The sequence below is a fragment of the Apis laboriosa genome, unplaced genomic scaffold, assembly GCF_014066325.1.
Source record: "Apis laboriosa isolate Shangri-la unplaced genomic scaffold, ASM1406632v1 scaffold1_cov151, whole genome shotgun sequence".
In the NCBI taxonomy this organism is placed as follows: Eukaryota; Metazoa; Arthropoda; class Insecta; order Hymenoptera; family Apidae; genus Apis; species Apis laboriosa.
In genome coordinates this window covers 2,815,495-2,832,685 of record NW_025222279.1, presented here as the reverse complement: position 1 = coordinate 2,832,685, position 17,191 = coordinate 2,815,495, and the positions used below count along the sequence as shown (strand labels likewise).

The following is a 17,191-nucleotide window of genomic DNA, read 5'->3' as shown; positions in this document are numbered from 1 at the left end:
AATTAGAATGTAACACGTGTTCGTAATGGATTGAAAATTTACGATAAAAAAAAGAATGGCTTCAAATTCGCGATATCGAAAAAAGTGAAATTATAATACAATAATAAAATAAATGGAAATATAATAGTCAAAATATGATACGGTTATTGATAATAATGCATTGAAAATACCAGCGAACGAAAACCTGTTCTATATAATTCCAGCATAACCTTAGGATAGATTTATTCCATACAATGGCTGCGTGGTAAGGTAACAATTGGTAATTTAAAATTTCATTATAAGCTGATATACTCCGTGGAGGACGAATAGAATGAAGCTTACCTTGAATTTCAAGCGTCGTCGTAACACGTGTCAATGTATCGAACGAGCTTGCGAATTGAGGAGGAACACCTGGATAATTCGAGCTCATAAAGGAGATCAATGATTAGGTAACCCGAACAGGTTGGGGTTCGAAATGGAAAGGTGGTCATTTCGAGCACTAGATCCGAAGATAAGAGGATCGATCGGCATAGAAATGGCTATTATGACTGTTATCCTGTTAGAACGTGTATCCTTAATGCGGGAAGTTTATGAGCGGCGTAAGGAGCATTAATTATAGGAGAAAGTACTTGCCAACACTCGTGACTCGTAATTTTGATTCGATCGAATTCGTCTCGGTACGTGCCTTTCAATTATTATTATTATTATTATTATTATTATTATTATTATTATTATTATTATTTTGAGAACTTTTTTAACGATGATTGCTTTCACAACGAACGAATTTTCGATCCGTTAATTCATTTATAGATTCTTAGTTTAATTTATTAATTAGAAAACGAAGGGCAATCAAACATTCGCCTTCACGAACTATCATTATTGCTTCGATCATTATTATTTAGAAAAGTTTGTTGAAACGATGACTATTCTTGTACATTCAAATAAATCAACTCTTATCGTAATAATTTCCTTTTCAATTATTTCAATTCGTTCGTTCAATAAACTCCAAGATCATTATCATACAATCTACTATAATAATTATTACACGTTAAAAAGATCGCGAGATTGCAATCGATCGAACTATCATTATTGCTTCGATCATTATTATTTAGAAAAGTTTGTTGAAACGATGACTATTCTTGTACATTCGAATAAATCAACTCTTATCGTAGTAATTTCCTTTTCAATTATTTCAATTCGTTCGTTTAACAAACTCCAAGATCATTATCATACAATATATCTACTATAATAATTATTACATTGTTAAAAAGATCGCGAGATTGCAATCGATCAAAATCTCTTCCATCGAAATTTCTTCGATCGAAAAAATTTCCTTAAAATCCAAAGAAAGGAATTTAAAAAACTGCAGATTTCCTTCCAAAATCCAAAAGAAAAAAAAAAAAAGAAAAAGAAAAAGAGAAAAAGAGATTAAAAAAATTGGACGACACAAGAGCTCGTTCGTTCGTAATATAGACTCCACGCTGCTATACGATTTACAATATATCTACTATCTAATAATTGCTATATATTAAAAAGCGTGATGAGATTGCAGTCAACTTCTTCGATCGAAAAAAATTTCCCAGAAAAAGAAAAAAAGACTGCACGACACGGGGGCTCATTCTTTCGTTAAACTCCACGCTCACACGATCATCTATAATCCACTATAATAATTGCACGCTAAAAAGTTGGCGAAACGAGATCCCAGTCGATCGATCGAAATCCCATCGAAACTTCTCCGATCGAGAAGATTTCCTTAAAACCCAAAAGAAAGAAAGAAAAAAGAAAAAAAAAAAAAGAAAAGGAGAAAAAGAGATTAAAAAAATTGGACGACACAGGGGCTCATAAGGCGAGAAAAAAAATTACACGTTCGAAAAGGAGTCCCAGCTGCTTGTCGCCTATCCTGAAGGGTAATGCAGGTGGAAGAAGCGGTCGGTCGTAATAATGTAATAATTTGGCCCGTGGCCTGGGTCAAACGACGAGTCCCGTTTTGACTCCGGTCCACAGGTGTTCGTCGTCATGGACGACGATACAAAGCGCGAGGGAGGAAGAGGAAAATAATGGCGGAGGTAACATCACGAATAATTTTGGGCCTATCCACCGATCAGCAGAAATTTATGACGAGGTAATAAAAGTCCCACTGACTAATTCTGTTACTTTTACGAGCTTCCACCGGATGAAACCGGATGGACATGATCGTTTTCAAACCTCAAATTTGCCGCTTTTTCTGTTTGTATATCATCTTCTGCATTTCTTCTTTCTTTCTTTCTTTTTTCCTTTCTTTTTTGTTTCGTTTGTTTGGAAAGAGGGGAACGGAACGGAGGAAGTTGAACGGAGTTTGAAGTAGTTTTATGAGAGGAAAAAAAAAAAAAAAAGAAAAAGAAAAGGAGTTTACGAGTTATTCTTTGAATATAAGTACCTTTTGCACGACAGATTTTTCCAAATTTAAATTTCGTACAAAATGTATAAAACATTTTATTTTACGATCGATCGAAAGTGGAGGAAGGAAGAAGGATTTTTAAGGATTTCGATTTTCTACAAAATATTCGTGCCATATTTTACACGCTTTACGAGCATATCGTTCCTTATTTTCATAATAAATAAATGGATAGTGTCTACGCGATCTTCGAGATACTACTGTACCCCCCTCTTTATATCGAAATATATTCTCGTCGTCGTCGCAACTACGAGCAAGCTCGACTCGTTTCTCGATCGATGGACAAATCGTGTCTCCTCGACGGTGATAAAGCTTACGATTAGAGGAAACGAGTAAAGTAGCAGTAAAAGCGGAACGAGCAAGCTTTTGTCGCAAAATCGCTCTTTTCGCTCGAAAACAGGCCATCGGAAGTTCGTTTCGTTCTTTTTTTTTTTTTTTTTTCTCTCTTTTTTCTTTTTTCGTTCATGCCGTATTGGCTCTGTCGCATGATCGCGTCTGATCCACGCCGATGGGCCGATATTTAAACGAAAATTTCGACTCGACGGGGACAACGAAATTCGAAGAATTTCTAAGAATCTCTATTAAAAATCTTCTATTAAAAAAATAAACAACGTCTCTCCTCTCCTTGATTAAAATCCTGAAACTTTTTAATCGAAACAGCCTTATCAATCTTGTTGTTTAAAAATAATTTTGTAAAAGAAATAATATAGAGCCAACTTTCGAAAAAAAAAAAAAATTCAAAGACGTTTACAATTATCGAAATATTTGAAAAACGAGAAAGGACGAGAAATAATCAATTAACGTAAAAGGCACGAGCGAGAGCGAGAGAAATTATCTCTTGTACGAGGTTGTTCTCCGAGGGTGAGGTTTGGATGAATGACAGAGAGGAAAGAGAGAGGGGAAATGCGGGATAGAGCGGGACGACACGAAGGATCTACCAGTTGTGGAAGGAAGGAGAGGAAGAGAGGGGAGGGCAGTGAATTAAGTTTCTCCGCCCCTGAGGCCGACACATTCGCCGACACTCGTCACGACCACCCCCTGGGGGTCCTGCGAATCTTTCAATGGAAATTCTGCGTGAAGGGGACGCCGCCTCGAGCCGATATACCAATATCGCGTTAGATCTCCTCTTCTCCTCCTTGAGAAACCTCCCCGATTTTAAAACAATATACCCCGTGCACAACACGATCTCCATCCCTCCTTGAATTTCCTCTCCTGTTGCTCTTCTCTTATTCCAATTGTATTTTCTTTTTTTTTTTTTCTTTTTCTTTATTCCAGTCCAAGAGTCCAGAATTATTGCGCGATTTAAAATGAAATTGGACGTGTACAAGGTATTTTATTCTTTGTTAATTTAGTTGGGTATCCACTTCTCGATTTCTTGTTTCTTCCTCGTTCCTATTTTCTCGTTAAATGACAAGTTGATGAAATTAAAAATTCTCGATGGATAAAATTGGATTACACGTATTTCTTCATTTTCATTTTGAACTTTGCTGATTTAAAAAAGAAGAAAGAAAGAAATTAAACGATTGCATTTGCTTGCTTTTAATCAACTAATATATTGCAACTAAAAAAAAAATATTTGAATTCCATCGAGAAGATTTCGAAGTTTTCACTTCGGTTGGAGAAGATTCGATCGTAATAACGACGTGGAAGCAGAATATGAGGTCAAATATCGTCCAACCATGAAATCGCGCGCTAGCTTTTACACAACTTTTATCTCAACTTCCAAACAACTAACAAATTCATCTTTCCAGAAAACTCGAGACTTCGAAAAAGTTGCGGATTCGAGAATTCGAATGGAACTCGGAATCAAAGTATCTCAGAAATAAATCCGACAAGAGTCGGAAAGATCTGTATAAAAAAAATTTCGTCGCGGGGAATTTGAAAGGAAATCGAAAAAGAAAGAGAGAAAGAGAGAAAAAGTGGAATTGACGACGGCAGCTGGGGTGGGCTCCGTGAGGAGGGGAGAAAAATCGGGGGAGGGGGGAGAGTCGCAAAGTTCGCGAGCGACTGTCGAAGTCGAAAGTCGTAAAATTTACGGTCGGCCGAGGAAGCGGTGCAAAAGGAAAGCGAGGCGCGACGCTCGACGTGACAATGGTGGACGTGCACTTATACGGGTCGCATTGTAATTTGCATTGTGCATTCGCGCTCGAAAACGCACGAGATATCGCGTTACACGCGCGAGACGGTGTACGCGCACGTACACGCGTCGAATTCGGAACATATGCGAGCTCGGAGCGAGAAGAACGTTTGTTCCACGAGATTGTTGTTCCCCTTATCCATTGAATTTCCATTGTCTGAATATCCAAACATTTTGTAATTCGATACCTTTTTCTTTTCTCCTTTCTTTCCTTCTTTATCTTCTATTGTTGGAAAATCGATATTCCTAGGATATTTGCTATTCTCTAAGATATTAATTTTTCTTCTGATGGTAGTTTTATTTCTCTTTTTTATCTTATTATAGAAAATTCCTATTTGCTATTCTCTAAGATATTAATTTCGTAGCAATTTTTCTTCTGATGGTAGTTTTATTACCTTTTCTATTTCTCTTTTTATCTTATTGTAGAAAAATTCGGATGTTCGTTATTCATAATGTCTAGATATTAATTTGCTACTTTTTCTTCTGACGTTTCGTTGGATACTTGAATTTCTGTTATGTATATATTCTATATAATTCGATATAATCACTCAGGGAAAATTGAAATATTCCTAATGTCTGAACTATCCAAATATTCTGTAATTTGATCCTCTTCATTCGATACAATTGTTCAAATATTCTGATATTTTCTGCTACCTCATTAAGGACGTTACATTAGTACTCGAATTAATATTCTTTGAATTATCCAATTAATTAATCCCTTTCGTCGTTCAAAAATATTCCATTTTTCAAATTCTTCTCTCATAGAATCTATCATCTGAACATCTCGTATTATTCGTAGATATAATTTACCATTCCAACGCTCCTTAAAAGAATTGTAACAAAAATCTAGAATCTATCATAATCATAAATCTTACCTTGCTTAATTAATCTTAACCTTAACAATAACCCTTAATTATTATTAATTATAATTAAAATAGCAATTGTCTCTCAGGAATACAGAAATATCTCGCGCTTCCGAATTTTCCAGATACGCACAATGCGCTTATCTCTCTCGCGCCTGTCCTAAGGGTTATCGATACGCGGTCAGGGACGAAAAAAGAACGATCGTTTTTTTCGCTATCGAGGAGACGTAAAGATACTCGTACAACTCGGACGCGAGAGGAAAGTTGCGGCCCGTTTCATTGGAACGGGCGCAAATTTATTACGGCCGATCCTGTGCAACGTGCCGCTGGCAGACGTTTATTCGATGCCTCGAAAGATAAATGGGCCGACATGAAACGGGCTTATGGACGTTGTAAAATTTTCAAGATGCACGGGAAGCGACTCGCGCGGCTCATTAGGCCCCCGTGATTCTATCTCGATCGTGTATCGGTATCGCATTGCTGTCAAGTATGCGAGAAGAATTTCATTCACATTTTTCTGCAAATTTTTGCGAGATTTCTAAATAATCCGAGAGATCTTTATCGAACGAACGAAAGGTTGAAAGGTGATATCGAACGAAAAGGTTTTCTTTTTTCTTTTTCTTTTTTTTTTTTTTTTTTTTTTTTGCGATTGGGGAATTTTTTCCAAATGAAAAAATTTTATATATTTTTGTTATATTTTTGTAAAAAAATATGTTAGATAGAGTGCATTCGATCGTTTAAAATTTGTATAGATTTTTGTAGATCTTTCGATTACGATTACGATTCTGTCTGCGCGATTTCGAGCAATTGAATTTTTCTCAAAATTTTTTTATATCTGGTGAATTAATACTTTTAACTTTTCAAGGAAACTCGAGCGATTCGATTCAATTTTGAAATAATTATTGTGTTTTAAAGAATGATCGAATTTAGTTGAGATACGATACGAGGTTAAAATTGATTCCTCTTCGAGAATGGATCAATATTACATTGTAATTTTAAAAATTATTTCTGCCATTCTGATAAATGATCAAAGATCAGTTCATGCCAGAATTATTATAATAATTTTAATGGTAATTTTTATTACACCATGTTATACAATTATTTACAGCGTTGAAATTAAGAAATTCTTTGAGTAATACTTTTTTCAATTTCTTTCTCTTGAAATTTAATTTTAAGCTAAAATATAAGCTATTTAAATATTTAATTTATATTTAAATTTTTGGATATGGCAAAATATTTCTCTTACATTTTACAAATAACAAATTAATCACGAGTACAAAAGGGAAAGAAACAAAGATACGGAAATTATATTGAGAGGAAAGGAAATTACGTATCTTTTCATTCCTGAAAAAACAGAAATATTATTTCAAAATATAAAATGTTTTCTTTTTTTTCTTTTCTTTTTTTCTACTAATCAATTCAAATTATTGGATTCACTTGTACGAACAAATATATCCCACGCAATACAGTTTTTCTTTCCCCACTAAAAAATTTTCACGAAAAATCCCATCTTTTCAATTTTTGAATTCATTTCCAAGAATTTCCACCAATTCTATAATAAAACTGTGAAAAATATTTTTCTCCCGATCCAAAAAATAAAATCCATCTCACGAACTTTTCATCGAATCAAATTCCGATCAAAAACATATACTTTCTCCATTTCACGATCAAATTCTCAATCCAATTAAAATTCATTCATTTTCCAATTCTTCATCTTCCCCCCAAAAAAAAAAAATATCTTCAAATCCGCAAAACATTTTTCCCCAACTTTCTCTGCAAATTTCCCAAGAAAAATCCATCTTCTTCGACAACATCGTCATCGCTTCGCCTCCAATCTATGAAAAAAAAAAAAGAAAGAAAAAAAAATATCTTTTCTCATCGGACGACACAATACGACTTTTCTACCAACGGCGTGGCAAGGCCGTGGTGAGCATTCGCGCATTCGTATGCTAATCGCAGCTCGACAAAGAGCAGCGAGGAAGGGCAAAGAGAACTCTCCCTGAAACGATAAACGCGGACGAGGATAACGAGATTCTGGAAAAATATTCCCGTCACCGCTAAATATAGTTGGTTAATTGGAAGTAATTGCGAGTATGGCCGCGCGCCACGATTCGTGAGCGGTTCGTGATCGAATTTGGAAGCGAAGAATGTTCGGTTTTAATGGGCGGAGGGTGCGGTTGGCGAAAAAAAAAAAAAAAGAAATGGCGACCGATAAAGCTGTTTCTGGACTTTGCCCCTTTTTTACGGGGGACGAGTTACGCAACGAGAAATGATGGTTTAATATCGAGTTCATCTCGCGAGTAAATGGAAGATCGTTTTCCTCTTTGTCTTCGAAATTTGGGGTGGTTGTGATGACACGAACGAAATGCATCGATTTGTCATATACGATGACGGTATACGATTTTTCAGATCTTTATGGTAATTTTTAAAAAGAATTATTATATCGAATAGCATATATAAATTTTGTTCAAGTAATATATTTTTAATTTTAGAAGTTTGGTTTCCGATCTGATTTGAAAAGTAATGAGAAAACTAGTTCGAGTTCGACAAAATATTTCGTTATGTAGATATAGATGTATATGTATAACGTGTTTTAAGATTTGAATAATTATTTCTTGGGAATAGCTTTAATGTTCCTTAAGCTCTTTAATGTTCGCGATTATAATAGCAATTCCGTATTAATTATGCAATAATTTAAGGGATTAATAATGAGATATTACGCGAATGTGAACATTTCATTCGATTTGAAATTTTGTTGAAGCTAGATACCACGCTGTTAATTTAAACTTCCGCGATAACAAGGAGAAAATGCAATTTTCGAGTCGGTTAATCGCGATATTAGTTGCGCGTGAAATAAACAAAATGGCAGAGGATCTCGTAAATTTAATTTCCTGATCCATATTCGTATCCATTCAAAATTTAAATCGTACAATTTCACGTATATTGTCCATCACTTCGCACTTTCTACGATCAAAAGTTCCTCCATATCCGTTCATATATTTTACCCGTACCTTTTAACCGATTATTTCTTTTTTTAATTAATAAATCTTTCAAAGAAGACTTTCAAAAAATCCGAGAAATTGGAAAAATCCAACGTTGCTTCAAAATTTCTATTCTCAAGAATTTACCGAATCTCTCTACTGCTCTGCCACTCGATCGTTCATCCAAAATTCGAAATTCGTTCATCTAAAAGTGAAATTATTATTTCTTTATTTCTTTTTTTAATTATCTTTCAAAGAAGACTTTCAAAAAATCCGAGAAATTGGAAAAATCCAACGTTGCTCCAAAATTTCTATTCTCAAGAATTTACCGAATCTCTCTACTGCTCTGCCACTCGATCGTTCATCCAAAATTCGAAATTCGTTCATCTAAAAGCGAAATTAAAAAAAAATCCCTCCAAGTAATTCCTTTTTCAGATTCATTTTCCAATTTTTAGAGAGAAATTTCTTTCGATAATGATACGGATTTGAACGTATCCAACGACGAGGATCAATTTAAACTTCGATAAAGAAGTAGAAAGAAGAAAGGGAAAAGAAAAAGGAAAAAAACAAGTGGATATCGCGACTGAATAGGCAAAAAGGTGGAAAGGAGAGGACTGTTTCGACTGTTTCGTTGTAGATGTCGAATGTTCCCGGAATATATTAGGGAAAAACTCAATTACGAGGAGGGAACAAATAAGAAGTATCCCGCAACCCCCTTTTTGCGCCCTTGCGATAGTCGAGCGAAATTATTACTCGACCGCCACGTTTCTTAGCCCATTACTACAGGGCAAACTAACTTCGTATCCCGTTCGGAATTGCAAATCCGCACTCTCTTTATGTATTATGGATCCGTGGTCTTCGCTCGGCCACCGCCCGATTCGTGAATGAAATTTAATTGATCCACCCCGTTGCCGAGGCAAAAAATCACGAATCAGGCGACGATGTTTGTTAATGTGGAGAAAATTCGTCGTATAAATTAAATCGTCGAGCGTGATTATCTTTTTTCTTTTTTCTTTTTTTCTTTTTTTTTTTTTTTGCCCAAAGGTTAATTCGAGATAGATATCTGTTAGATACTATCTCGTGTGAGTTGGAATGATTTTTATATTTGTATTTTTGAATAGTGATTTTGATATCAAATATATATTTTTTATTCGAATTTTTTGATAAGTTTCGATAAATTGAGAGACAGATCTGATATTGAATCTTAAATTATCTTGTACAGCTTTGTCATTCAGATAATTGAAGATGAAGATTCATCTCTGGATCTCAAAAGAAAATCTTCCATTATAATTTCATTTTCACATTTCTCCATTAATTTTTATAGATTAACATTTCAACATTCGTCATATATTTTCCTTCATATTTTTCTTTGTATTTATATTTTGATATATTGAAGACGAAGATTCATTTCTGGATTCAAAATAAAATCATTCTCTCAGTGCTTCCATATACAATTTCAATTTTCATTTCTCTTAAAATTGTCTAAATTTTTATAGAATAACGTTTTCAATATTCATCGCATATTTTCCTCCACATTTTTTTCCTTGTATTCGATAATTGAAGATTCATTTCTGGATTCAAAATAAAACCATTCTCTCGATGCTTCGATAATTTCGTCCATTTTTCCATTACCATTAATTTTTATAGAATAACATTTCAACATTCCTCCACTTTTTTTGGTGCTCGAATCGCATCATCTCTAAACAATCTTCGTGCCTAACAATTTTGATCCTAACAATTGTCAGCGGGAAAAACGAAAAAAAAAAAAAGAAAGAAAAAGAAAAAGAAAAAGAAAGAGAAGAATTGCAATAAGAAAAATAAAAATAAAAAAAAATCTCGTCTTATGATAGGATCGAGGCAAAGGTTGGTTGGTTCCCTTGTTCTTTATCGAGGAGCGTTTATCAATTTACAATTCCCAGTTCGGGGAGGAGGCGAGCGGAATACCAATGGTTTCGCGGACGCGAAAAACGCGGCTTGAATCCCTCTCGGCTCGCCTCGCCTCGAGTCGGTTGTTCCGATCCGTCACGATAAAAGGAGAGCCTACCTTTTCGATCGGGCCAATGCCAGCTCGTTGGAAACGCGGGAAGGACTACCGTTCGTTACAGGGACGTTTGCCATTTTTAGGGACGTTATTGTCGCTCAACACGAATTCTATTTCAACCTACGTGTAACGCACACGGAATCAGCATCGAAAGTGTCCGAGTCTGTTGTCGACCTCGTTCTTTCGAAACAGAACTTATTTTCTTTAAATCAATTATTTCCTTTTGCGCGAACCGAGGGAAACTCTCGAAACTCTTTGAATTGAAAAATATAGGGGCGTAAAATTCTTAAAATATTCTCTTCTCTTTGTGAATTTATTTCACGCTTCCTAAAATACTTTATCCGTAAATAGTCATCAGAGAAATTATGCAATAATACTCGTTGCGATATAACCCATGAAAATCATATTCTCGTCGAAAGAGAATCCAACGCATCCAACGTTTCAGAAAACTGTGATCTTCGTCGAATAAGAAGAGAATATAGAGAAAAAAGCTGGATCCAAAAACGGAAATGGTGATAAAATATCGTCGAAAGGAGGAGGAGAAGATTTTCGAAACGAAAACTTCAGAGATCATCGGATTGATAATCGTACGTAGAATAATCTCTCGAGCGCGAAGACCACGAAGTTTGGTCGAAGGCTCGTTCCCGTCGTGTCTTCCTCCATTACCACGAGGCCGCTAACTCAATTTGTATGCGACTGCGCGAGCCCGCCAAATGCACGGCCGGTTAAGGTCACCGCAGTTCCTAGCCGAGTTCCAGGCTGGTGCACGCGGAAAAAATCCTCCTTGATCCAGCTGCTCTTTTTCTTTTCCCCTCTTCCCATCTCCGGAACGCCGGCTTTCCTCGCCAACTTGGCAAATAACGTCGATGAGGGAGGGAGAGGAATACCTGGTCGCTTCGTTGTTTAGCCAGGTAATGTGATTATAAGTTGAAGAAAGATTGGTCGCTTCTCTTTTCTTTTTCTTTTTCTGCGATCCTTCTACTTTTTTCTCTTTCTCTCTCTCTGTTGCTTGGTATACTTCTCATTACTTATCACACTTCGTACAATTTTCCATTGCGTCAGATGGTGCAACGTTACGATCGCGGCTTGATGATTTTTATTTTTCGTTAAAGAGTAGTGTGTCTGGTCTTCGAAGGAGGCAAATTTTAAGGGAAATTTCTCGAACTTCATTCCGCGTTCTTCAATCTTCGATGCAGAAATTTCAATGCTCGATCATTTATGTTGAATCATTTATAAATACGTCATTTTCGGAAAGAAATATAATTAAAATTTCTCGAGATACGTTTCGACCAAAGTATTCTTCGAAACGTCGATCCAACGCTCGAAAATTGCAACAGCATACATCCTCGGCATACGTTTCGTAGTCCAAATCCGGCCGATCTTCGATAAACATAGTTTCGAAGCGCGTAGTGAATCAGGAAATTTCCACGTGGATGCTCGAAATCAGCCGGATTCGCCACGTTAATGCCACGACGTTACGTGGCTTAATCATATTCCATCAGTCCGGCTTAAACACTCCACTGCGACCAATTGTGCGCTCTTAATCCTCCCACGCTGCCATTCCAGAACCTCTCGATTCGAGTGGCGTGAATATCAATCTATCGATCTATCTATTTCCAACGAACCAGTTATCGTCGAACAGGAATAACATGTATCGAAGATGATCCGATCGATGTTTTTTAATTCCCTAGATTTCCACTAGCTTCTTATAACGGATCGTTGGAATAAATTAGGTTAACGGTCCATTGCACGCCGCCATTGATTTTCTTTAACGAGAAATTTTTCCATTTGATTGTCTAATTAACGATTGACCAACTCCTTTAACGACTTTGCTATTTATTAGAATGAAGAAATTATTTTGCAATGTTTTAATGTAAGTTAATGGTCCACATAAGTGGCCATATTTTCTTTCAATGGCTTCTCATCGAGAATTTTCCATTTGATTGTAATTGAGATACATTTTCAATTTTCTTCTAATTTATTATATTATATACTTTGTACAAGTTAAATAGTTATCTCGATTCATTTTTCTTTAATTAATATTTAAAAATTTTTATCACCAAAGAAATTATTTTGGAACGTAACGTTGTTTTTTATTTTATCAATTATATGTTGTAATTATTATAGTTAGCAAGTTTTTTAATTAGTTAACAATTTTCTTCGATCCCCTCGTTTGAAAGGGATACTTTTTCTCCCCTTTCGAGGAAATTTCTAAACAAAATGGCTTCTCATCGAGAATTTTCCATTTGATTATAAATAGAGATATATCTCAATTTTCTTCTAATCTATATTATATACATTGTACAACCTAAATAGTTATTTCGATTCATTTTTCTTTAATTAATATTTAAAAATTTTTATCACCAAAGAAATTATTTTGAAACGTAACGTTGTTTTTTATTTTATCAATTATATGTTGTAATTATTATAGTTAGCATTTTTTAATCAGTTATTCTTTTCATTTAATCTTCTTCGATCCCCTCGTTCGAAAGGGATACTTTTTCTCCCCTTTCGAGGAAATTTCTAAACAAAATGGCTTCTCATCGAGAATTTTCCATTTGATTGATTAGAGATACATCTCAATTTTCTTCTAATATGTATTATATTCATTGTACAAGCTAAATAGTTATTTCGATTCATTTTTCTTTAATTAATACTTAAAAATTTTTATCACCAAAGAAATTATTTTGGAACGTAACGTGTTTTTTATTTTACCAATTATATGTTGTAATTATTATAGTTAGCATTTTTTAATCACTCAACAATAATATAAATAATATAAATCTTCTTCGATCCCCTCGTTCGAAAGGGATACTTTTTCTCCCCTTTCGAGGAAATTTCTAAACAAAATGGCTTCTCATCGAGAATTTTCCATTTGATTGATTAGAGATACATCTCAATTTTCTTCTAATATGTATTATATTCATTGTACAAGCTAAATAGTTATTTCGATTCATTTTTCTTTAATTAATACTTAAAAATTTTTTATCACCAAAAAAATTATTTTGGAAAATGTGTTTTTTATTTTATCAATTATATGTTGTAATTATTATAGTTAGCATTTTTTAATCAGTCAACAATCTTCTTCGATCGAAAGGGGTACTTTTCCCCCCCTTTCGAGGAAATTTCTAAACAAAATCCCGAAGAGATTCGAAAATCGAGAAATAGGATATCCTGCCTCCCCTCGCAGTACCGAAAGATTCGCAAACGGTGAGAGCCGATCGAGCTCTTCAATTATCCCTTATAGGAGTGAATACTCGGATGGAAGGAAATGCGAGGCAAGAACCGGCTCGGGACCACGGACCCCCTACCGGTTTTACTTCGCCCTACCGATCACTCGAGCGGTCCAGGCCTTCTTCCCCTCCAATCCGGAGGAGGATTCCCTCGTTAATTGCCGTGACATCCTGAAAATCGTACCTCAGGCGAGCCCCTTCTTTTCCTATTACCTTCTAAAAATTGTACTCGATGATAATATTCTCCATCAACTCCCCACCCAATGCTTTCTTTTGCTTCGAAGAGATTTTAATCAGGAGAGGCTCGAAACAAAGAGATCGATATTATTTTTCATTTATCCCATTTAATTGGATCGTTCAGTTCGATTCTTTTAAACGGAGAATGTGCCTATAAATACACTTGTACATCCTCCTTCTAAAAATAATTATCCAATTCAACTGGCCCCTTGTTGACGATAATTCCAGTTAAAATTGCAAGGATATAATTGTAAAGAAACAATAATCTAATTTTCTAATTTTAAAACTTGTGCTTTTTAAATCATCGTTAAACTTTCTAAATTTCTTTCCGATTAAAAATCACTCGATACCAATCTGCTCCCAATTTCAGCTTCCGATTCAGCGGTATTAATCTTCAAACTTTCCTTCAAAATTATTCTTTCCCATTCGAATCTATTCTTAGAATTCTTAGAAAAATCGGCAATCAAACGCACATTTGTAGACACACTCGAGTCGAAGAAAAGCGTCCACGAAGAGAGGCCTTCGGGAGCGAAGAGGAGTAAGAATTCGATCGATAAGAACGCAAGCGTTATGAAACCGTTAAAGATCGGCTCGGCCAAGAATCGCGGCCGATTCGAGGGCCGATAAACGCGAGTTTCGTTCGAAACTTGAAACCAGTTCGACGCAAGCGCAAAGCGTGCAAGAATCGGCTCGCGCGCGCGCGCGCGCGCTGACCGGGACGATAGCAGCAATCGGTTCTTCTGATCGCGCATTGTAATCGATCGTAAAATAAACCTGGATTATACCTTTTCTTGGACTTATCCCTCGAGAGGAGGATCGTCGTGGGAAGAAGATTTAGAGCAGGGGAAGGGATTTTGCTTATAGAGGTAGGGGGTGATGGAATTTGTAACACGAAGATCATTTGTAGATCGTTTATATAAAAAATTTTTATTTTTGTTATCGTTGACAGAGGTAGAATGTTGGGATTGTTAAGAATCTAAAAAATTTCTACCAAAAAGATTTGAATCTTTGATTCCAAGATTTGATAAATGGGTTAATGAGAGTCGCAAGATCTCGATGAACTTAAATTTTCTAAATTTAGATCCATTAATTTCTCGAATCAAGATCAAAAATCATCAATTTCCATATCTTTAAAAAAAAAAAATAAATAATTGGTCAGCATTGACCTATTAAACACTTACTAACTTGTTCAGGAGAAAAAATGAAATTCACCTATTTCAAAAAAGAATCTAATTAAATATTTTATTTAAAAATGTAAACATTCCTTTTCTTGAACTCTATAAATTCATCCAATCGTCCAGTCGTAAAACAGCAAATTTTTCCATACCGTTTCCTAATAATAAAAAATACAACAACTTGTATAACATCAAAACGTCTGAAAAATCCAAAATCTTAGAAATCATTCGCGAATTCTCGTTGCACGACGGCGAAACAGAAAGCAAAAGCAAAAATCAACGAAACAGAAAAGCATACCGACAAAAGGGTATACGAAGGATGGTTGTTGGAAAGAAAACGCGGTAAAGAAACAGGGGGCGAGGAGCGGAGTGGAAGGAGACGGGCGGAGGATGGAAAAGGGAAGAAAGAAGTCTCTCTCTCTCTCTCTCTCTCTCTCCCTGTCGAGAGAGGGCCGAGAGAATAAAAGGAAGAAGTGGAAGGAAGGACGTAGGGTATCGTGTTGGGGGCCGTACCCGCGGTCCTCGGGCATTCCCGATCATTATTCCGCCGGCTTGCCACGGGGAGGAGGCTGACCTTGGTACGAAGGCATGACTGACCTTGTTGCCGCTGCATCCGAGAAACACATTGTGTCGCATCCATCATGCAAATGAACCGGTAATGAATATCAAAACCGAGTCCCCGCGACGAATATATTTCCTTTTTCTTTTTCCTCCCCTCTCCAATGAGAGCGTAATACATGCCGAGAATATTCGGCTAAATATAGATATAAATATATATATCAGAGAGGTTCTCTTCGGATGGAGAGAGATACTTTTTGAGAAAATGGAGTTTGAAAGTATGTTCGACTTGTATGTGACTTGGGTATCGATATGGGGTATGGATATTGGTTTCAGGGAAAGGTGTTCGGGGTGAAAGTTACTTTGAAAGAAGGGTACTTTTTGTTGAGGAGGAAAGTAAGGGCGGTCGGTTGAAAAGAAGGTAGGTTGGAAGAAAGTAAGGGCGTTTTATTAAATATGAAAAGGGAGGAATAAGGATTTTCAAAGTCAAAGTAACACAGTTTTCTTATAAAGATGAGGATGAAGAAGAAGAGCGTTGCATACGTAAATAATATTTCTGAGTTACGAGTTATTTAGATAGGCTCGAAATCCGGCCTTAATCGGGCGAATCCTCCACGCGTTTCCTCTCACAATCTACAAATCCACTTTCACCGGTTGGAATCCGTTTTCCAATCGAAAAAGACTCGCGTTCCGTTGCAATCCGTTTATAATAAAAATCCATCATCCTATATATATATATTTCCTATCTCTTCCGTGAAACTCACCTTGTGCGTCAAGGCGGAGTCATCTTCTTTGGTCCTCTTGAAACTACTCCTTATGTCGTTGTAGTCTCTGGACGAGTAGCCGTAATTCTTGTCCAACACTTCTGCGGGGGGTTTGTAGTCCCGATATCCGGTCGGCGAGGGGGTCGTGGTGGGTTGACCCATCAGAGGTGTAAGACCGGTGGAAAGCGCCGTGGAGGTGTCTTCTTCCATCTCGAACACGTCGTCGCTCATGCTGTCGTCGCCTGTCATCACCTGGGGATGAAAAATCGAGGGCGAGGGATGAGTAATGGGGCCATTAATACGCTTCTCGTTTCGTTTCGAAATTTTAAAAGGATTATCCCGGAATGGTAAATAAATAATAGACGATCTTCGTTCGTGAGATTTCTTGAAGGAATCGATCTTGATTATTTTAACGTCTTTAAATGACAAAATTCATTTTTCGTTCGTAATTTCGATTCGAATTTCAAATCGAATATAAAAAAATTTGGAAATTACATCTAACTTTGCATTTTCGGTCTAGTAGTAAGAAATTAAGAATCTGTTTCCAAATAATGTAAAAATATAATGTAATATCCTGTGAGTATAAAATTTTACAAGACAATTCTTCCTTCGTTTTTTAACATTTTTAAATTACACATTTTTGAAAATCATTCCAAATAATTTTTTCAAATCAACTGTAAAATATAAATCCCCATTTTATCTTATAATTTATAATAATCTTATAAAAAATTAATTTCTTTTATATAAATTTTATCTATCTATAAACTATCTATAAACTAACATCTTTAA

The 17,191-nt window shown here is 35.8% G+C and overlaps 1 protein-coding gene across 2 annotated transcripts in view; it reads right to left on the bottom strand.

Annotated features, from left to right (window-relative positions):
* LOC122712308 (ras-related protein Rab-37-like) overlaps positions 1 to 17,191 on the bottom strand; it is a 114,445-nt gene that overhangs the window by 80,678 nt on the left and 16,576 nt on the right. For both annotated transcript variants that reach the window (XM_043931845.1, XM_043931847.1), the window contains one exon: positions 16,403 to 16,654. In XM_043931845.1, the coding sequence (XP_043787780.1) occupies positions 16,403 to 16,654 (252 nt within the window). The remainder of the gene's footprint in view (positions 1 to 16,402; positions 16,655 to 17,191) is intronic.